The sequence below is a fragment of the Megalobrama amblycephala genome, linkage group LG17 (assembly GCF_018812025.1).
Source record: "Megalobrama amblycephala isolate DHTTF-2021 linkage group LG17, ASM1881202v1, whole genome shotgun sequence".
NCBI classification, from domain to species: Eukaryota; Metazoa; Chordata; class Actinopteri; order Cypriniformes; family Xenocyprididae; genus Megalobrama; species Megalobrama amblycephala.
The window spans coordinates 13,994,574-14,017,308 of record NC_063060.1 but is presented as its reverse complement, the minus strand read 5'-3'; the positions used below and the strand labels follow the sequence as shown (position 1 = coordinate 14,017,308).

The 22,735-nt window shown below is 36.6% G+C and overlaps 2 protein-coding genes across 2 annotated transcripts; one reads left to right on the top strand and one right to left on the bottom strand.

Annotated features, from left to right (window-relative positions):
* Window positions 1-439: 439 nt before the first annotated feature.
* On the bottom strand, window positions 440-1,478 carry LOC125251555 (C-type natriuretic peptide 4-like). The gene is made up of 2 exons (XM_048164588.1): window positions 1,196-1,478; window positions 440-941 (listed from the first exon to the last, which is right to left on the bottom strand). The coding sequence occupies exons 1-2, from the start codon at window positions 1,280-1,282 to the stop codon at window positions 672-674; spliced, it is 357 nt and encodes a 118-aa protein (XP_048020545.1). The 5' UTR covers window positions 1,283-1,478; the 3' UTR covers window positions 440-671.
* A 374-nt stretch (window positions 1,479-1,852) lies between these two features.
* On the top strand, window positions 1,853-8,763 carry LOC125250905 (exosome complex exonuclease RRP44 homolog A-like). The gene is made up of 5 exons (XM_048163738.1): window positions 1,853-1,977; window positions 3,575-4,243; window positions 5,355-5,491; window positions 7,047-7,100; window positions 7,351-8,763. Exons 2-5 carry the CDS (start codon window positions 3,580-3,582, stop codon window positions 7,519-7,521), a joined length of 1,026 nt encoding a protein of 341 aa, XP_048019695.1. The 5' UTR covers window positions 1,853-1,977; window positions 3,575-3,579; the 3' UTR covers window positions 7,522-8,763.
* Window positions 8,764-22,735: the final 13,972 nt, after the last annotated feature.

The following is a 22,735-nucleotide window of genomic DNA, read 5'->3' as shown; positions in this document are numbered from 1 at the left end:
GACTTCTCCTACAACAAACATCAAATTGTCTTTGTTTTTCATGATAAGCCGTGATCAAAATTAACGCTGGAGATTTCTTTGTTGGCCACCATTTCTGTCCCGCGTGTAATGCAGCTCACTGTCACCGAATGTGTATGGGTTGATGATGTAAAACTCTGGATAAGTTTTCAACTGCGCGTCCGTTTTTAACACGTCTTGACTGTCGTACAGTCTGACATATAGGACAGCTGCAATCCCACAGTGTGACATGAGGATCATGTTCGTACAGTCTGACAAGCAAAAATCATAAAGGACTATTATAAATCACAAAGTGTGCTCCCAGCTTTATACATGCAGTCTCTAAACATCCCAAAATTCAACACTGCAGAAATCACTTATGAGTTATTTTTGTAGCAGTTTAATCCACAGTGATGTGACAAAAAAATGCTGTTTGAGTGTATGGTTGTTTTCTGGAAATTCAAATGCAATATGATTGGAACATTTAAAAATTGCATGGCAATATGACATATAATAGCCTAGCTAATATTACAGTAGGCCTAATTCTTTAGGGATGATCCAACTTCTATCCATTGTTGCAATATAAGGCATCACTGACGACTCATTCGTTGATTCATGTTCATTCAGCATGAGGCATTTTGTTCATTTCTGCAACATTAGTGCTCTTGTGCCCCTCAGTCACTTTTACAACCCATTCCACTTACATCACTTATTCTATCCATCTTGAAACCGAAGCAGTTTTTCCGTTTTTCTCTATTTTTGGGGGGCTTCTTACGTGCATTAGAATGATCGCCTGATGACGGCCGCTGTCTTGAGCCTTTGGCGCTCGTGTCCAGCTCTCGCGGCTCTTTCGCTGCGCGCGACTTGTTCAGCACTCGCGCGTCTTCTGTTCCATTCCTCACTGGTCTCGTGCTTCTGTTCTCAACCGGGAGAGTTTTTGTGGACTGCAATTAAAAAAATAAGTTAAAGATTTCGTCAGATACAATATTAACATTTAACCGAAGAAACAGTTCATTAATTTGCTTTAAATGTAACCAAAGCTGTCATGCAATCAAAAAAGCAAATATTTAGGCTATAGCTCTTTGTATTGCGTAGGCTATACAAAGAAGGATAATAACAAACCTGCCACTTTAGTTACCTTTGCCTAAATTTTCAGCAACTTTCTTTACCAACATAATGTGCATAAAAAAACACAAACCTTGTACTGGACTGTGGTGACTGGTTTTGCGTAAAGTGAAAGACTGACCATGAACAGTCCGCAGATGAGTATGTAAATCATATCCATCCCAGCAACTTAATGCAAACGGTCTGGACCACACTTGCCGGCGCTCTTCTCAGTGTTTTATAATCCAGCTATGACGTCATGATGATTTAAATAATAGTGTCATTTCCTTTTAATGCTTTGATGCCAATAGCTCCTTTTCTATCTTTAACTTAATTGTTTTTTTTTTATTCTCACCAAACAAACAAATACATACAAATAAGCAAACAAACAAAGCAAACAAATATATCCCGCACTCTACTCAAACTTGCATCATCATAAAAAATATTTTTGGTGATGTTTTTGTCACTTAACCTGAGTCAGCCTGAGGAAGTTTGAGAAGTGTGCAGGATTTCTTTTTTTTTTTCATCTTATATTGGACTTGTTTTCTGTAACTTTTCACAGATGTTTTTTTTTTTTTTTTCATTTATGTTGTATTATTTAATTAAAATAAAATTACTATACAATGACTTACATTAAAAAAAAAAAAAAAAAAACTTTAACTAGTTAGATTATATTTGGATCAGTATTTACAAATAACAAAGAATGCTTCTGATTTACGACTAAATTGGACACTTAGAGCCTGTGAGTGCAACAAAACTACAGTTCCCATGATGCAACGACAGCGCTTTATTTATAGGACCCGGAAGAGGTGTGCAGTTGCTGTTGTTTTGTTCAGTGAAATTTAGCGACCTATATAGACAGAGCAGATATAGACGGTGAGTTGTTGTTTATGTATGTTTATTTATGTAGTTGTCCACTGGGACACAGGTGTATTTTATTGAAAGATACTGAGGATACGAGTATCAGGTAGCTGATTAGCTCGTTGTAAAGGAATTGTGTGCTTGGCACACTGTTATATGAGTAAATCTCCTCTTTAATAACCTATGGTTTAAACTAAATTCTTTTAGTATTTAAAACACATTAAGTCATGAGTTCTTTTCTCTGGGTTTTTTCCCCAATGGAAGCTTTTAAATGTATGACATTACGATTGAGTTCATGGCATGATTCAGGCTTATAAGCATGTGCAAACAGCCTGTGAAAGTTACTAAAAATTATAATATCACACAGTCAACGCAGAACTAAGATCCGTTTTCTGTCAAGAAGACATGAGAAATATGAGCTATGTGAGGGTGTTTCTTCAACTACGAGCATTTATGTCCTGGTGTTGATTTTTATTTTAAACTTTTGCTGCTTTGTAGAGATTTTATTACAATTATCCCAAGCCCAGAGTTTAAATCCTAAATATGAATTATTAATCTACATTTTTTAAAGCTGTGATGATCGAATTAAACAGTTTCAATATTGTGTAAATTTTATGTCCAATTTGACATAATGTACTTTTTTTTTTTTTTTTTTTTTTTTTTTTTTTTGCATTTTTTTTGCATTTTTGTTTTCCAAGAATTTATGAACCTGTTTACTCAGTGGACCACAGCATCAGTAAAGAAAGAGCATTCTTGAGATAAAATAAGAGACACAACCAAGATGTAATTTTCAGAAAAGTTTCCAAATATATAATAATATAGTTGTGTGAATTAAATTATATCAGCTGTAGCAAAATGGAGTTCCATTTCATTAAAAAAGTTTATACAGAAGTTAGGTTTTAAACTATAAAAACAGTTCTTTAAAAACAGTTGTTTTGTCCATCTTCAAAGCCTTCATCAGACACTTCATCGAACACTTTGATTCCAGTTTGTTGCCATTTTAGTGCAATTTTGGGTTACACTTTATTTTAAGGTGTCCTTGTTACAGTGTAATTATACATTTAAGTACAGAGTAATATTAAGTACATGTACTTCCTGTAGGGTTAGGTATGGTTTAGGTTTGTTCCATGTAATTATGCATAATTTATGGTTGTTACTATAGTAACTACATGTAACATGTCTAACAAGGACACTAAAATAAAGTGTTACCCACTTTTGCTCATGGGATATTGCTTAATTTCATTTTTATGTCATTTTCATTACAGAAGGTTATCATTAACAAAAACTGTTGGTTGCAAAAATGACAGAATTTTGCTGTGATACCTGCATTTTCCCTGTTGGACATTGAACTAAAATTATTGAGAGCTTAAAGGTTTTAAAGGACTGTATTAATTTAAGTCCACAGGGCCAAAATTGCTCATAGTTGAAGAAAAGCCTATAAACAGTCTTTCCCTTCTTTTTTCTGAAACATCCTGTCAGTCATTAAATAATTTTTTTTATAAGACATAGTGAGTCAAATGTTGATTATATTTGTTACTTATTGATATGTAAAGACAAAAGCTGCTCTATTCGGTTAACCTGATGTAACCACTGATGCGTTTATTCTTTGCAGAGGTTATGGCGTCTTCTCCTAAAGTAAAAAGAACCACTAAACCTAGAGATGAGAAAGTAGCACAAAATCTTCCCAGATCCCAGAAGGATGCATATGCCAGACTTCTGAATCAGCATCAGAATGGCAAGTTTCGTTCTTACTTGCAAGAGTTTGCAAAGCAGCAGGTGGAGGAGAACATGAGGACCCCAGTTAGCAGGTCTGTGAATGATATAAACAGGAGAAAAAAAGGCAATTCAGAATCATCTTATTCTGGTGATAGCTTATCCTCTCAGCAAAGTAGACAAATGGCTGACACTTCTAACTATTTGCACACGGACAAAAAAATCCATCAGGCAGCTTGCACTGAAGTCCAGGGCATGAAGCCTGGCATGCTGGAAAAGCATGCCAAAACGGTGTTACATAATGCTGCTGCACCCAAAAAGGTACCCTCAAAACAGGAGAGAAGTGAAAAAGACATCAAAGGGAGCACAAATCTAGTGGGATCTGAGGAAGGTGATGCTCAACAGTTGAGCGGTTCATGTGGGGAGGAAAAAGCAAAGAAAAAATCAAAGAAGAGGAGATCAAAAAAAAATGTGGAGAAAAAAGACAAGGGTGCGTGTGGTCCTGAAGTTGACACCATTGTTGCTGGGAAGTCACCAAATAAAAATGTCAAAGCTCCTCAAGCTCAAGGTATTTAGTGAAATGAAGAGCCAGTCTCTTAAAACCAAGCCTTATTTATGTCATATATACATTTAATTTATTTGATTTAGTTTGTCAATGGCTTCACGTAGACTTTATAGTAAGTCCAAAATCAAAGAATCATTTTTTTTATTTGCATTAAAGGGATAATCCAAAAATGAAAATTCATCATTTACTCACCTTCATTTTGTTCCAAAACTGTTTTACTGTTTTTAAAACTGTTTTTTTTTTTTCTTTTTCCCATACAATTGAAGTCAGTGTTCACCACTGTCAAAACCAACATTTTCCAAAATGTTTTCTTTTGTGTTCTGTAAAAAAAAAAAAAGGAATGCATACAGGTTTGGAGTAACATGAGGGTTAGTAAATAACAGAAATTTCATTTTTGGATTTTAAAGACACGTGAAATCACATGACTAAGACTTTAGTGTTGATGTTGAAAAACTATTTTGTTCAGGAGTATCTTACCCATCTGCTGCCCTCATTTGTTGGAGATCTGTCCATTGAAAATGGAAGAGGGGTGTCAAATTAAATTGAAATTTCTGAAATTTCTCTCTGATTATTTGCCATGTAAGATCACTGAGCATATGATCATAAACAATTGTAATAGACTGAATTCGAAATGCAAATCATGGAGTAACTTCACCCTGTCAATGTATGTGATTGTGTCTTTTGTCTTTACTGGATTTGTTGTGAAAAGTATGTATTCATGTGTCGCTTCAAAACCTTAGATTCAACTAACAGACTGTTCTTCCTCCGCTTACATATGTTGTTAGTCATCAGTATTTTTAATGTTTTGCTGAAAAAAGAGACTGTAAATTTCAAATGCATATCCTATATCTGTAAAGTAAACTAATCTGTTTTACTTTACAGATTAGTTTACTTTATAGATATAGGATACGCATTTGAAAATTACATCTTTTGAATCTACACATGAACACATGGCTTCAAAGCTAATAGATGTGGAAAAAGTCACACAATCCATGGTGTCCTAAAAAAACCCATTGTGTGACATGCATGAACAGATTTAGTTTTATTCCAAATCTAAATGAACATCACAGCCATTTTTTGCATGTGAGATACAATTTCATCTTTGTTTTCACAGTGTCAAAAGAAAGTTTATGTCAAAATGACAAAGATAAAAACACTAATGATTGTAGAGGCTCCCAGAAGCAACTGTTCGAGCAGTACATGTCCACTGAGGATGTTTCTGCAGGCCTAAAGAGAGGAGAACTCATTCAGGTGAATTTAGTACATGCAAACTTATGCGTCTGGGTAGTTCACTTGACAAGTCCTGCAGTGTGCAGTCATGCATGCTTAACAAATTATGTATTTTTTCCTTTTTTTTTATTTCATACATAATCATACATAATTTGTATAATATAAAAAATGTATATTATAATAAAATTTATTGTATTTTTTATTAATTACTCACCCTAATTGAGAGAATATGTGGAATATTTCTACTTTTTAAAATGAATTTGTGAAACATTTTGTTGTTAACAAAAATGGTGAAAAAAAAAAAAAAAAAAATAGTCCCTATAATTTTAAAGGGTTAGTTCACCCAAAAATGAAAATTATGTAATTTAATACTCACCCTCATGTTGTTCTACACCCGTAAGACCTTCATTCATCTTCGTAACACAAATTAAGATATTTTTTGATGAAATCCGATGGCTCAGCAAATTAATTTATGCTTTCAGTGCCCAGAAAGGTACTAAAAACATATTTAAAACAGTTCATGTGAGTACAGTGGTTCTTAATATTATAAAGTGACGAGAATACTTTTTGTGTGGCAAAAAAACAAAATAACGACTTTTCAACAATATCTAGTGATGGCTGATTTCAAAACACTGCTTCGAGTCTTTTGTTTCAAATCAGTGGTTCGGAGCACCAAAGTCATGTGATTTCAGCAGTTTGGTAGTTTAACACATGATCCAAACCACTGATTCAAAACAAAAGCTTTGAAACAGTGTTTTGAAATCGGCTATCACTAGATATTGTTGAATAGTCACTATTTAGTTTTTTTGGGGGCACAAAAAGTATTCATGCTTTATAATATTAAGGTAGAAACACTATACTCACGTGAACTGTTTAAAATATTTAGTACCTTTCTGGGCACTGAAAGTGTAAATTAACTTGCTGGCAATGGAAGCCTCACTGAGCCATCAGATTTCATCAAAAGTATCTATGTTCCGAAGATGAGCGAAGGTCTTATGGGTGTAGAGCGACATGAGGGTGAGTAATAAATGACATTATTTTCATATTTGGATGAACTAAATTGGGTGAACAAATTGTTCCTACAATGAAAATAAATTCATGAATTAAAAGCACAAATTAGTTCTGTTAATGCTATTTTTTTTTATGAAGTTCATCCTTAGTGGGCTTACAAGCAACAATAGGAAACAATATGATATTTCCTTACTATCCTGCATGACCCCAAAAAAAAAAAAAGAAAAAAAGTTTTTTAATTATAAACAGATTAAATATCTTTTCAGTAGTATCTTTTCATTGATTGATTATCAATTTTGTCTTTTGTCTTCATCAATCTTTGTGAGCATTACTCATGCAGTGTCAGATACTTATGAAATCTGTCTTATCAAATAAAAAATATCGATTTTCACTAGAAAAGCATGCTTTTATGTTTTCCGTCTTTTAAATAATTCAAAATTAAAATAACAAGTGGATTTATATCGTACATGGACTTATTACACATTACTAAAGAGTAAAATCTCAAAATGGAAAACTATTTAAACAGTCATCATATTTCAAATATTTAAATGTCATTCTCTTTAAGGGATTACTGAGAATAAACCCTAAGAAGTACAAGGAAGCTTTTGTCCCATCTCCTGTGAGTATTTTTTTTTTAATAACCTTTACACATATTACATATACAGTATACCTTGAAGTTGAACATATTAAACATTAATATTAAAACATTATACATATATTAAACATAAATGGATGCTGGAATAAAAATGATTCTCATTCAAAAGTAACTGACCAAATCTTATTGAATAGTAGTAGGTGTTTACGTGTAACTCTTTTGTGAGGTTAGTTGCAGTTTTAAAGTTGCTTTTTTTTTTTTTTTTTTTTTGCAGGATGGGTCAGCCGATATCTTTTTGGATGGGATTGCAGCTCGGAACAGGGCTCTCAATGGAGATGTTGTTGTGGTGAAAGTTCTCCCCCCTGAACAGTGGAAGGTACTTTATCATAATGTACATATCATATATACAGCTGTGATTCCAGTTCTCATGGATCTGTGGAAATGACTAATAATTCTGTATTATGCAGACAAGTAATTTGGCAATGTCACTTTTTAAAAAACTAAGCGTCTGCACACATACACATTCAAACCCGCATACCTATAGACTAAACATGTAAATGAACAGCAAAAACACATTAAAAGTCTTATGTTTTCAGTTAAAAAGGTGTCATTTATGCGGCCCATAAGTTAATAATTAACAATTTTTACAACGGAAGTGATTGAATCAAAGACTTACTTTAGCTTGATAATAACTTTTTCCTAGAGCTGCTGTAAAGCCAAAATAATCTCTGTCCATTAATTTAATTTTCCTATTATCACTGTAAACCGCTTTGAAACTATCCGTATTGTAAAAACAGCTATATAAATGAAGATGACTTGACTGTGCCCAAAAGTATTGGCAGTGAGAAATTTTGTTTCGTAAAGTTTGTTGCTTCATTATTTGTAGATTATTTTTTCACGTTTCTATGGTATACTGAAAACAATGCTAAGCATTTGTGATGCTATCTGGGAAAACGCATCGGATGTCGCGATGGAACATTTTCCGTAGTCAAAAAATTGTCAAATGTCTTTTTTTTTTTTTGTCAAAATTGGGTTTTCATTAAATTATCATTCTATAACATCTTGTCTATCATCTCTGAAAATATTGTAGCAAAATTTGCCTGTTAAGTGCAGAAAAATAGCGAATTATAGTGGCAAGGCTGTCTTTCTCTAACGTTACTGTTTAAGAACACACCTGGCAGAGGTAAAAAAAAAAAAGGGCCATAGCTTTCCCTCTCTAAACACTACAAAGACAAAACCACATAACATCTAGAATGAAGGTGTTTTAATACAAATTTCCCTCCAGTCCTGTATAAACTACGGCACGCAAAGATTTTTTTTCTAATACAACGTTATCATGAGAAGGCGGAGTACAAGAGAACAACGGAGCTATAATAAACACACTAAAAATAAAATAAAATATAAATAAAAAAATAAAATATAAAATAAACACATTATGTTTATTAGAGGTTGAATTCAAATCAAATACTGCCAAACTGCCCACACTACTTCTGAATAGGATGTCTACTTCATAAAATATATGACAATTTGGAAATATATGGCTCAGATCACTCAAATAAATGGAGGCACCTTTAAATGGTCAGAAATGAAGCTTGGGTGTCATCTAGTGAAAAAGTTTGGTACTGTGCCAAAACAAAATATTACTGAAAGCTAATTTTTGAAATATTTCAACCTAAAATTTGGAATGTTGACATTTTTGCCTTTTATTTTCTTGCAGTTAAGAGTAAAACATGCTTTGTATATTATTATAAAATATAAACAATTATATTTTTACATTTTCATAAACTTTTATTTATTCACTTTCATAATTTATTCACTACCAATACCGATTTTATTCACTTCTACAACAATCTGAATAGCGTCTTCTTTAAAACAAGACCAACCTTAGGTCTATATTCCAAAGCATTCTTGAATTACAACCATTTATGTTTGGATATTGCATTTTCATGTCTATGCGAAAAAAGGGGGTGACAATTATTTAAACCTATTTTTCTCAAAATTCCGTTCCTGAAAATCAGAGCGATCAGCCGACTTCAGATAACCATAACTTTCGAATTCAGCTATGGTATTGAACATACATTTCATATGGTACATACCTGTGATAGGTAAAATTTCACCATGTGATGGGTTTTCCCAGATCACATCACATTTCATATGTTTTAAAAGCTTTTATTGGCAAAAACATTCAATATATTCGAAGAGTCAATATATACAGTGTTGACCCTTCTTTATAACCTCCGCAGTTTGCTCTGGCATGTTGGATATCAGCTTCTGGGCCAAATCCCGATGGATGGCAATCCAATCTTGCCTTATTAATGCTTGAAGTTGATCACAATTTGTGGGCTTCTGCTTGTCCTCTAGCCTTTGGTGGATTGATCACAGGTTCTCTTTGGGATTAAGATCCAGGGAGTTGCCTGGCCATGGATCCAAAATTTCAATGTAGTGATTTCCAAACCACTTCATTATTATTCTTGTCTTGTGACATGGAGCTCTATCATTCTGGAAAATGCACGGATCATCACCAGATTGCTCCTGGATCATTGGGAGAAGTTGCTCTTGTACGACATTTTGATTCTTTATTCATGGCAGTGTTTTGGACAGAATTGTGAGAGCCCACTCCCTTGGATGAAAAGCAACCCAACACATGGATGGTCTCAGGATGCTTCACTGTTGGCATGACACAGGATTCATGGTAGCTTCATCAGAAAAAAAATTACTTTGCACCACTCTTCTGCTTTCTAATCCTTGTACTACCTGCAGAATCTGTCCTTGATTTTTTTTTTTTTTTTTTTTTTTTTTTTTTTCTTTCTTGGAGAGAAGTGGCTTCTTTGCTGCCCTCCTTGACACTAGGCCATTGTCCAATGTCTTGGCCTCACTGCAGAGGTGTAAAGAGTACCTGAAAGCCATACTTGAGTAAAAGTACAGATACCTTACTGTAAAAATTACTCCACTACAAGTTACAAGTCACCAATTTAAATACGACTTGAGTAAAAGTCTTAAAGTATCCCATTTTAAAAGTACTTAAGTATTTTACTCGTACTGAATGTTGGCTCAAAGATGCACTAGTCCTCAACACAAAGAGATATTGTAGGTCAGTGAAAAACAAGAAAGTTTATTTATGAGGTTTTACTTCCTAATATAGAAAAGAAATCGAACACCTCAATATTTCGACATGGCAGAACAAAAACAGATTAAACAAGTCTGTCCAAGTCAAACTCAAGTGCTCAAAAAAGGCATAAGTAAAACATTTTCAAAAAAGGTCTTTTCAGACCTTCAATGGCTTGAAGAAATCCTCTTCCTCTGAAGAAGTGGCATCACTTGTAAGCTGAGAGGTCTCCTCCATATTTCCCTTTATGAAGTCAAGACCTACAATATAACACACATTTAGTAATGTTTCTACAACAATTTAATTCAAAAGCATTTTTAGTGCTTTTAAAATTATAAAGCTTATATGTACTTATCCAGTTTAAAATATATCTCAGCATTCCACAACTCAAAAAAAACAAAAAAACAAAAACATTACTGATAAAAGTAAATAGAATATTCCCAAATGTCCCAAAAGTTATACGCAATACTAGAACACCCATTATTCCATCTAAATGTTTAAGTTAGTTCTAAAATCAGTTTGCAATCAATTAAAAAAACAAAAACAAATCTGCTCTAATTAGCATGTCACTGCTCTTCATTTAGTTTTATATGCTTGTCAGCAAACCGAGTTTGAGGGTGGCAGCATCAGTTGTCCAATAAGTTTTAGCAGGATTGCAGCCGCAATCAGCTCAGGATCATTGAGCATGTCACCAAAGCGCTTGTTCACACCTGCAAGGATTGCATCTACTAGGCTCTTGCACAGTTTCATGGATATCTTGGCTCGTTTTAGTTTGGAAACCATGATGTTGAGTGTTGGTACAAGCCAGCCCATGTGCACATTGGTTTCTCCTTGCAAGATATTAATTGCTTTGGCAACAGGGGCCATAGCGGTGACATATTCCCCAAGAAAGGCCTTTTCTGCAGGAGTGAACCTATAAAAGAAAAACCTTGTTTAAGACTATTTAAAGTAGCTGATTACTGCAAAATATAGATGCTACTCAATCATTATAGACATGCATCATCATAGGACAGCAGAACATTTTGCAGTGGTTTGAAGTGATTTGCTGCTACCCCTCCTGTATCCCATTTTTGAATTAACATTAAGAAAATATCCATTATTTCATCTAACAATTCAGGATGCCTTGATGGCATACAAATATTCACTTTTGCTGGTGGAAAAAGGCATAAAGTCTCTGAAAAAAAAAAAAAAACTTTAAAAGAAAAGTCATTACATTATAACATTACTCACATGGGGATTTTGAATTCCGCACAGAGATTCCGGAAAGCACCATCTCCCTTTTCCTTCATGATTTTTAGGATCCTCTCCACTGAAAGAAACAAAGAATTCCATCGTGTGGCATTTGGACGAATTAACTGCAAACTACATTCCTCTTCCATCATCTCTGCAGCTTTGTTGGACCAGCCACTCTTGTTCCACAAGGCCCAACATTTGGAGAAGGATGATCTTGATAACCTTTTGTATGTTTCATCCGTTTGAGCAGCATCAACATCCACGGTGGAAACCAGGTTCAGAAGATGGCAAGCACAACGCTGGTTCTTGAGCAAATGAAATTCAAGATCATCCATGGCTAGAATTTCAGTAACCTCAATATATTCAATCTCCTCACATTTCTCCTCATCTTGAGTGTCAGATTCATCCTCATCCTCTGATGTGGTTGCTGTTGCACTTTCTGCATTGTTGCCATGCATGTTCTCACCTCCATAGACCGAAATGCTTTCAAAAAATTTGATCCATTGTCTGTTGTTATACAGACAACTTTTTCATGGATCTCAAATACAGAGTGTATGTCATGTATCGCAGCTGCAAGTACATCAAACGTGTGAGACCCCTTTAACTGTCGACAGGCAAGTGCTGCAGAGCATCGATGTAGATTGTCTGGGTCAATCCAGTGCGCCGTCATACCTATAAAGCTGCGACATCTTGAACTCCAGCAATCGGTGGTTGTACAGATGTATTCCACCCCTCTCATGGCTTCTGTTAAACTTCCTCAATCTTGGCACAGATGGTTGATCGTGAGCGTACAGTAGAGTTAGGCTGCAAGTCATGAATCAGGCCCTTAAATTCATCTTTTTCAACCACGCTGAATGGTTGGAGATCGTATACAATGAATCGCAGTACAGCTTTATCAACGGTTGCTTGAGAAATGATCTTGGTCTCTCCAATTTTGAGTTGTTTTGTTAGGGGCTCCATATTTTTGCTTACATTCTTGCATTACATTCATTGGTCAATTCTGAGTAGTTATTCAAGTGATTTGGATGTTTTCTCTGTAATAAAATGAAAGAAAGAGGAGCAGTGTTATTTTTCAACTTAGTAAAATACATGTAAATTCAATGATAAATACAATCACAAATTCACAGCTAAATACACCTGATGCACAATTTATAATCGGTTAGCAGACTTCCCATATAGATTATTAGATTTCAGTGACTACATTCATTCACATTGCACTAAAATTTTAAACTAAAATATAGTCATGTCGCAGTGTTTTTGTTTAACTATATTAGTAACTGTATTAACTTTTGCTAACAAACAGCAAAGTTATGTTAACAAACATTATGCTTACAATACCATTGTAAAGTCAAACATGGTCTGTATAGATTAATTTAGCTAAATTGACATTAAATTGGCATTAAATAGGCTCTTACCTCAATGTGTTTCCTCAAATTTGACGATGAATTCTTAAAAGCACTTATTTTCGTGGTTCGTGGCAAACAAAGTAGACACTGCATCCTGTAAGAGTCATTCTGTACCCCGGCAAATGAAAACATTTCTTTCAAATAAGGCCAGGGATGGTTATCATCAGTGCTGGCACTGCATGATGTGCTGGCTTCGGCTTCATCAGTGGCTGCAGCCATCGCTAATTTATGTGAAACACCTGGCGTTCGGCAGGCTGCTAATTCACATTCACAACGGAGTAGCGCATATAGGCAAATAGCATCCAGTACCTTCAATAGCCTGCAGATGGCGATATCGCCTCTTACACCCAAGAAATAAGTCACAGCAGATAAAGTTGACTTGACGTGCACAAACACAATGTAGCGAGTAACGGTAAGTGTCAGTTCAAATGTAGTGGAGTAAAGAGTACAAATATTCAATCAAAAATGTAGTTGAGCAGAGAGTAAAAGTTGCTTATATTTTTGATACTCAGTACAAGTACAAAGTAGCCAAAATAATACTTAAGTACAGTAACGAAGTACATTTACTCAAGTACTTTACACCTCTGCCTCACTGTGCTGCAGATGCACTCACACCCACCTGCTTCCATTATTGAGCAAACTCTGCACTGGTGATGACATGATTCCACAGCTGACTCCTCAGGAGGAGACTGTCCTAGTGCTTGCTGGACACTCTGGAGTGTCCTGAAGCCTTCTTCACTGCAGTTGAACTTCTGTCCTTGGAGTTCTTGATGATCCTGTAACTGGTTCTTTCATGTCTTTCTTTGGTAGTAACCATTGCTACCACTTGAACACAATGATTGGAAGCACTTCTTCCCTGATTTTATAGCAATCAGTTTTCTCTTATAATCCAGTCAGAATGATAGTGATTTCAACTATCATTCACCTAGTACTTGTTCACACCTTCCCATGTTTGGTCATATTGTGCCAGGGCCAAAAAGAAGAATCAGCAAACGAAACAAAACAGTGTATTCTACCCCCTAACCCTACCCTTTAGCCTACCCATCACAGAATTTTTTATTTTTTATTTTATTTTATTTTTTTACGTTTTTTACAACTTAAAATAACCTTACTGCATGAGTGTACACACCTTTTTATAATAGGATATGTGGCTGTGTTCAGAATTAACAAATCATCAAGCTCATGTGAAATAGCACACACCTGTATTCACCTAAAGTGACTGATATATTCCAAATAAGTCTCAGCTCTTTTTGAAAAAATTTTCTGACATCTTCATGGTTGCATTCTACTACATGAGCCATGGTTCACAATTAGTTTGTGAAGCATCAATGGGATCTTGTTGTTGATAGCTATTACTCAGGTGAGGGCTACAGAAAATTTCCAAGGCATCATTAGATATACTAAGGAACACAGTGAAGACAGTAATCAACAAGTCAAGGTAAGTCACCTTCATTTATATAGAGCTTTTTACAATGCAGATTGTTTCAAAGCAGCTTTACAGTGATAGCACGAACATAATTTTGACTGTATAGCACCCTAGAAAAGTGGAGAGAAAGTGTGGCACAACAGTGACATTATCAAGAATAAGACTGAACCTTTTAGCCAAAATTGTAAAAGGTATGTTTGTTTGGTGCAAAACATAGCACATCAGATCTGGAATGCACATCAGATCTTGGCAAGATGTGCCAAGCTGATAGACTCCTATGCAAACAGACTGAGTGCTGCAATAAAATCAAAGGCTTTTAAGTTGTTTTTTTTTTTGTTTGTTTGTTTTTTTTTGTCTCTCACTCTGTGAAATGTCACTTTGGTTTTCATTGTCATTGCATAGGTTGTCATTTTTAGTACACTCATCACTATTTTAAATCATAATGTATAATTTTTTTTAAAAATCAGTTTAAGTATAAGGTCTTGCCTTTAATGAGCACTGAGCGCGCATTTGTTGCACATAAAATATTATGTTCAGAACAGTGCAAAGAATACAAAAACCTTTAGAAACTCATATAAGAGTTCAGCATTGCACACCAGAGATGGGTTAAAAAAGAGAGAGAAACTCAGTTTTTTTTTCCCCCATTTTGCGGTAAAGAAATTAGATATTATGAAACAGTTTATCTCACCTAGTATATTGAAAAAGGCAAATATAGTGAGCTAACACTAATTACATTGTAATTCCATATAGTGTACAATGATAACCTTGCATAAATCCCTGCAGACCAATAATATCCAGGGTTTTAACTGGGATTTTGGTGGAGGAACCCCAAAATTTATATAAATATTAAAGAATATATTATTATTGATTACCTATTGTAATCCTTAGTGTTTTTATTATTATTCTTCCGCCATGGCAGCCCATAGATCCGTATGTGGGAAAGTTGTGAAATTTGAACCATAAGGGCTAAAAAAAAAATTCTTTTTACCTATGATTCTTTGGCTAAACGATTTGATTGCACCCCATGACTTCATTTTCCGTCATTAAAATTTTCTCTCCATTTTGAGTTTTGTGTAAAACCTATTTTTTCAAACTCCTCCTAGGCCGTTACTCTGATTTTCATGAAAATTGAACCAGATCATCTTCAGACCATGTTGACAAAGTTATGGAATTCAAAAGTTATGGAATTCAAGTTGGTTTCTCAAACCATTTTTTAAAAAATGCGCAAACTTATATTACGTAGTGCATGCAAAAATAGACATAAGGCTGTATCTCCGTAACGCTTTATCGTTTTCAAAGCAAGCTTGGTACGTTTCATCACAAGCATGACCCGAGGCAACATGCAGAGTTTTGGCGCAGCACCACCTACTGGTCCGGAGATTTTTCCTCCTGAATCCTGAATTCTTGCCGAGTCCAACGATATCAAACATGCTAGGTTTCACCTTATGGTTTGTGCGATGTGGTGATTTAGCGCTTAAAAAAACGATTGCGAATATCTTCGAAACCCTTAGTCCGATCGAGACAAAACCAGCATAGGAAACAAGGAACCCAAGTTGGTTAACTATATGTCATGGCCTATATGTCAAAATTTTGATAGGAAGTGGCAAAAAAAAATCAAACCAAAGTTGTCCATGGGTCATTTTTTATGGTCTCCTACATATAAGTGTCTATAACTTCAAACAAAATGAGATATTTTCATCAAATTTGACAAACACATGTATGGACTCACTCTGAGGACACATAAAAAAAATGGTGGGATTGTGCCTCTTGGTGGTGCTATACTTAAACAAAACATGAAATTGCCATTAACTACAATACAGTATTATGATAAAAATGCTATATTTTATGAATGCATTGGTGTACCATTATGAAACTCATTATGGTCCTATTGTAATGAGACTGGTATTAATAGATTCCATGGGTCATGGAGAGAACATAGATACCAAATTTGCCATAGTCAGCCGAATTTCTTGTCCGTCATTTTGTTTTTCCTTAAAAACCTACTTTTTTCAAAGTTGATTCGTCAAACCGTTTTCGTATACCGCAGCAACGAAGTAGAGGCTTGATGCCAAAATGACTTTTGAGGCTGTATCTCTGTAATGCTTTGACATATTGACACCAAACTTTGAGAGTGTCATTGTCACCTCACTTTGACCTCACCACATTGATTTGGTCACAGCACCACCTATTGGTTGAAAGTAATAAACCAGTAAATCTTTATTATTGACTGTATATGTGATTTTTCAGCTATTTTGCCTAAAATTATCTTAATAGGTCTTTAATTGCTCCCCGTTCTTTTTGTGCTTGGCCCCCGTAATTGCTGCTTGCAGCTATATTTATTTTTTAGTATTATTATTTTTAAATTTAGAACATCAATGTAATCAATATAATGTTTGAAATAAAAAAAATAATGGTATCTAAATATCTATTAATAGGCTTTAAAATACACTTTATGATTTGTGGTTTGTTATTATGCATGTATGTCATTATTCAACTTAAATGTGCAATGCGAACATTTTATTATTTGATGTTAAATGAAGTTACAAATACAGGTATAGTGATATCTGTCAGATAACAGCTGGGCTGAGTTTACCTTCTTGCCCCTGCAGGAAGTGATCATTTCACATTTGAGCATGTTAAACTTATTGGAATGTTACAATTTAAACATAAATAGACATTGTGCTAAAAGTCTTCACATTGAGTGATTTGTTGCCTCCATATCATGCATTAAAATCATTTAATGCACAGCTAGCCTAGCTGTAGATTATCCCATATCTGCATTAAAAAAAAAAAAAACTGAACCCCCTCTGAATGTTAACAAATTCAGTAATTACTCTTTACGTAGAAGACATATTAGTGTTCCTTGAAGATATAGTGTTATAATAAGTCTGCTTGATCAGTTACCATGTCAATATTAAATGCCTGTCCCCCACAGTGAAATTTGGTGGTAGTAAAGTTCCTTCAATGGACAAGTATTTCACCCAACCAATGCTAATGGGCACCTTTGGGGGATTTTGTAGAGATAAGTTGAGTAACACTCCCCATTAAACATAAGGGCACTTAAGGAGGTCATCCTCCAAGAGTTATACAGAAGATGTGAAAATGTGTCATAAACTTGTATATTCTGTAGCGTATGCACACGTATCAGGATAATCAATAAACTTTGGAATGTTCAGAACGCTTTTAGCATGCTGGACTGGGTTGTAAAACCTCATCGCGGCTCTGAACAGGTCTGCCAAAGATGAGCCCACTTGACACTTTTGTGGACCTGCGAGGATAAACAGAAAGTGCAACTTCCTCACTTTGGTGACTTCAAAAGGAGCACCCCCCCCCCCCCCCCAGAGACTGACCAGATCCACATTCCAACACCCCACACACACAGGGACACACAAAAACACACACACAGACACATACAGAAACACACAATCATACATTTTTAACTGTATATGTGAACTACCACTATGCTGGAATATATATATGATATATTTTAGAGCCTATGCATGTTTCCTAGTGTTTAAATGAGTGTATTTGTGCTAGTGTGCATTTTAATAGGGGAATCCTGTCTGTAAACCATAACTTTTTGTCTATGCCTTTCTAATCTGTCGAGTTTGATCTCTCCGTAAAGCTCTGGACTCGAGCTATTCACTGAGGTGGGTCACATGGCTGACATATGCATTTTTCTTTGTGTTTAATGATACTGTGAAGAAAGCACTCGATCTCGAAATCCGGGCTGATAGTCATCAAGTATGCAAATTCAGCTAGGAGACCAAACAAAGCAACTTTGCCCGCCAAATAGTGCTGCGCATCTACTGGTCGCTACAATTCAGGAGGTGTGTTAGCTTGGGTTTCCATAAAGACAACGACACCCACCTTCGCGCGCTCTCTTCCCTTTTTCCTTTGTCTCCCGACTGACTCACGAGCACCTCGTGCACGAACGCCTCAGGTGACCGCGCTTCCCAACCACGCGCGCAGTTCGGGAGGACCACTTCCTTAGACTCTCTCTCTCTTCGGCTAAGTTACTTAAGCTTAAACCTCTTTTGAAAACCCCGCCGGAGAAACCCTCTCTGAAAGGACCAACCCAGCCAGGCGCATTGAAACCGCTACACACGGACTTGAACCAATAAGCAAGTATTATCATTTATCTGAATTTGTCTAAACTGATTTCTGTGCTGGCTCTCTCCCAAAAAGGTTTAATTTGTGTAATTTGCCATCCTTTGATCATCTTTCTTTCTATGTCTTTTCTTCATTCTCACTCTTGTGTATATATATGTGTATACATCTGTATATATTTTAGACGTATAATCTCTGTAGCCGTAGCTGCATATATTAAACACTTAATTCATGCTCGATTGTTCTGTTGTTCTTTCAACTGAAGACCAAGTCACTTTAACGTTTTTCGATCACTTTATGCTTTGATGCTATAATAGCAAGTTATTTTCATGGCCAGAGAATAACTCTGTTTATAATATTCTGTGAGGGACTTAGTTTGCTGGACAAACGAACAGTTTCTCTAAATAATTATTAAACCAGAACTAATCATATATGTAATTGATTATAATTCGTTGTAATTGATTCACAATATATGTTTAATTCCCTGTTGGGTCGATATATGAATCATAATTTATTCATAACCTTATGAATTATTATATTCATATTTCATCCATAAATTTATTAATAACCGCTACATTCGTTACATATTTATTTGGTGGAGAATGCGGGCAACGTTTTAAACTTGGTTTTTGGTAAAAGAGCAATGTAGAATAATTTGTGTGTGACTTAATGTACATGCGCGCTTTATTCAGTGAGAAGACGCACGGGTCCTCACTCTACGCACCGTTAACAAGCTGCTGTTTGTGTCTAAAAACACTGCAGGCCTAGCCTTGGTTGACCGTGAAATACACTGCAGTCCATTGATATTTCAAGCTCGTATCTGTGAAGGACGACAATCTTTGCAGTAAGTTACAGTTTTGAATATTAATTTCCGCTTGAATAAACGAATTGAATCGTGTTCAGCGAGTTTAGAGGGTCGTGGCGAGATTCCTGCGATCACTCTTTCGAGGCCTCATCATATTTGCCACTATTAATCTGAATTAATTGTGTCATACAAATAATTCACAATAGTTGGCGCTCCTGGGTTACGTCGTCTGGCCTAGCTACCCAAACCACGTGATCCCCGTTACAGATCTAATCAGAAAAGCAGTCCGTCTGATTTATCGATTGGTGTGTAATAATTTGGAGCTCATATCAGCATTCTGATCCAATGTTGATTAGTAACAGCGCCGAAGCAATCCCGCAAAAGTTACATATTCGCGTGCACTAAAGTTTGCACCAAAGGGACTGATTCCCAGAGTTGTGTACCCGTGAGTAAAGCGGTACACATATATTTATGAAAGAATCCGCTGAGGTTCTAAAGTTGTAATCGTGACCGTGCAGTTAAAACAGCGTAAGGGTCAGAACCCCACAAAGCGCTCGTTTTTATATCACGAATTAAAGAAAGGGGATGCAGTAACTCTGACCAGACGCCAGAGGGCAGTCTGCTCAGGTGTGCCACCCCTCCCTACTTATTGGTTGTGTGGACTCAGTGACGCCACCGCGTGGACGTTCTGAGTTAAAGGCGCTCCATACTTTGAACTGAAATTATCTCCAAATTATCTTTTGCTTCTCTATACTGCGGGGAGTTGTAAAAGTAATTTGCTTTTGGTGGCTATGCTTTCCAATCGTTGTTGGAATGTGGTTTACTGATTTAAATTTAATTTAAACACGTTTAAATCTTTAATTTAAATTAAGTTTCCCTTCCAACAAGGGAATTCACTTTCTGAGAGTGCGCCCCCTGGTGGACACTACCAGATAAGTCAATTCTCTTTTCCTTGAATTCTTTCCCTGTGTTCACCGATCTACTCTTATTTTATTTTAGTTTATTTTATTCTACTTTATTTTATTTCATCTATTCCCTTTTTGTATTTTCTCTCTCTTTCTCTCAAGTTACTTCTTTATTTTTACTTTGGAAATTCATTCCCTTTTATTACTTAATGTTTTATTTTATTCACTCTTAGCTCTGGGTCCTGTTTGTTATTGGCTGGCAATAACATTCACGCACACCCAAGCCTCCCCTATTTCATACACTTATCTTAAATTTAATTAAATAACATTTCATTGAATTTTAAAATTAAGTAGTGTCAATCAGTTGGCATTTTGCTCATCAACAAGCAATTCTCTTTAGGGAATCTGCAAATAGGGAAGGTTTTCTCCTTTCTTTCTCCCATTCTGCTATTCTATGCACTCATTTAAATTTAATTGAACAGAGTTTAATTCAAATTTGAATCAAGTGCCTCTGAATTATCCTCTTTTCTCTTTTTCCCATTCTGTTATTCTATGCACTCATTTAAATTTAATTGAACAGAGTTTAATTCAACTTTGAATCAAGTGCATCTGATTTGTTTTTGTTTTATTTTATTTTTACTTTTTTTCTGCTTCTAGCTAGTTCATTTTAGACCCCTACTCTTTTATCCTACACACTTAATTATTTAAATTCTATTTAAACAAGATTTAAATTTACAATTAAGTCGTGTTTACCTGACTGTTTGTGCACTTGCAGATAAGGCCCTTTAGCGCCCTGTGGTGAGCTGATGGTTGCTCCAGTGAGTTCCAGTGAGTGGAACTGCCTAGCCTGGCGGGTCTTACACTAACCGTGTGTGAATCGGGGACATTCTGACCTCGTATCACGGGCAACACGCAAGGACATCAGCGAGTTGTGTATCAGGTACAGGGAGGCAACGAGACCCGGGGTGACAACAAACGGCAATTTTGTTTAATTTCCCTGCTCAGGCTTCTGCACGACAGAACCGCCCGTTTGGAGTAACTTCCCGTAAAGGGGACAGACTCTGAGTTCAGGGAAAACTCAATTTTGACTGGTCACTCGGGCCGTTGGCGCAAATACCTTACCGAAGTGCGCAATTGTGCTGATGTTCCCTGTTTGAGAGGTTGCACCGTGTTACAAAGGGGACAGGTGGCCACGGACACCGCAGTGGAGTGTTTGAACGTCGAGGAAAGGTTGCCTGCCATTGAGTTCTTGTCTGAGCACCCACAATTCACCCAGGCCCAAATTAGTGACATACAGTCACTTCACCTAATTGAAAGCCACAGAATATTACATATTCTTCGATTATTCAGGTGCGGGCCAACCCTTATACTCTTGAGCCATACCATCCCTCTAGGTTTTATGACGCAACAGTGCACTCGCCTGGCCCCGTCATAAACCCAACTGTGATAGGAAGTTTAAGTTCACTTCTCCCCTCGAGCCCTTCCGTTTTATTTTATTGTTTTATCCTCTCTATTTGTTTACCGGTCTATTTCATTTAACTGCATCCATCCTGTTCTGTTCTGTTCTGTTTTGCTTTTCTACTGTGTTTGTTTCTTTCAGTTCATGTAAAAGCAGAGCCTGTGAGAGCCATCACGGAAAACTGAGTAATAGATAGACGACCGAGCAGCGAGAGTCATCAAAGGACTCTTAGGTCTACCGCCTGTCAAATTCTTTGTTTAAATCCGGCACTCACCCACACAAATTGACCCGCGTGGTCCTTTTGGCTATTGACAATTAAGTGTCTAGCCTACATTCCACTAACTGTCTGCACCAGTTAACTGGAACCAAACCAAAGAATTATATAATCATGCATTATTATAAGTCGTTAGTTCTGCGCGTGCTTGCATTGGTTCTGTTTGTGCTGTCTTTCTCTCGCCAACAGCAAGCTAACGTGTTCAGAGCAGCCAGCCCCAGCACCCACGGGGACCGACTCAAGACCTGGTTGGGCTCCCTGACCAGCACGTTCCTGCCCAATGCCGCTGTAGATCCCCAGCACCCAAGCAACGAGCAGCTGGACGACAACCTGAAACGACTGATGGCCCACGATCCGACGCCGAGCTACGAAGAATGGACGAAAGTCATCCGAGCCATCGCCCACAACCTCAAGCTCCAGGCGGAGGATGCCCGGAGGAATCAGGCCCAGATTCATCGTCACCACGATCAGCGACTCGTCGAGACCCAGGACCAGCGTTGGACAGCGGATGAATCCAAACCCGAGCAACAGGAGGAGCTGCAAAGACTTCAAAAAGCCCTTGCAGAACTCCACCTGGAGGTGGAGCGTAGAGAACTGACTGAAAACCTCCAACACCGCGAAGCTCCCCTAGCCAAAGCAGAGACTAAGCCGAAAGACAGACACACTAAAGCCCTGACCTGAGAAAATCATCTTAAACAGGCCCAGAAAGGAGTTATGGCTCCGAAACAACAAAGAGACTATGTGAATGAACTTGACACTGATTACAGAGTACTGAAAAGTGGCATGGGAGGGGAAACACACATCACAGAGTTTCCCCTAACCAGTCAAGAAGCCCTAATTCCAAATGGGGTTAAAAGTCCACTGCCCAAAACGTCCAGCGGCCAGGAAACTTTGCCAGCAGCTGTCACGTCCAACCGCCAGCACCTGCAACAGGC

Excerpts from the sequence above, each read along its gene's own strand:
- LOC125251555 (XM_048164588.1), bottom strand. The coding sequence starts at position 1,282 with ATGGATATGATTTACATACTCATCTGCGGACTGTTCATGGTCAGTCTT. Across the intron at positions 942-1,195 it reads TCACCACAGTCCAGTACAAG|TCCACAAAAACTCTCCCGGT; the intron begins GTTTGTGTTTTT and ends TTTTAATTGCAG.
- LOC125250905 (XM_048163738.1), top strand. The coding sequence starts at position 3,580 with ATGGCGTCTTCTCCTAAAGTAAAAAGAACCACTAAACCTAGAGATGAG. Across the intron at positions 4,244-5,354 it reads CAAAGCTCCTCAAGCTCAAG|TGTCAAAAGAAAGTTTATGT; the intron begins GTATTTAGTGAA and ends TTGTTTTCACAG. Across the intron at positions 7,101-7,350 it reads AAGCTTTTGTCCCATCTCCT|GATGGGTCAGCCGATATCTT; the intron begins GTGAGTATTTTT and ends TTTTTTTTGCAG.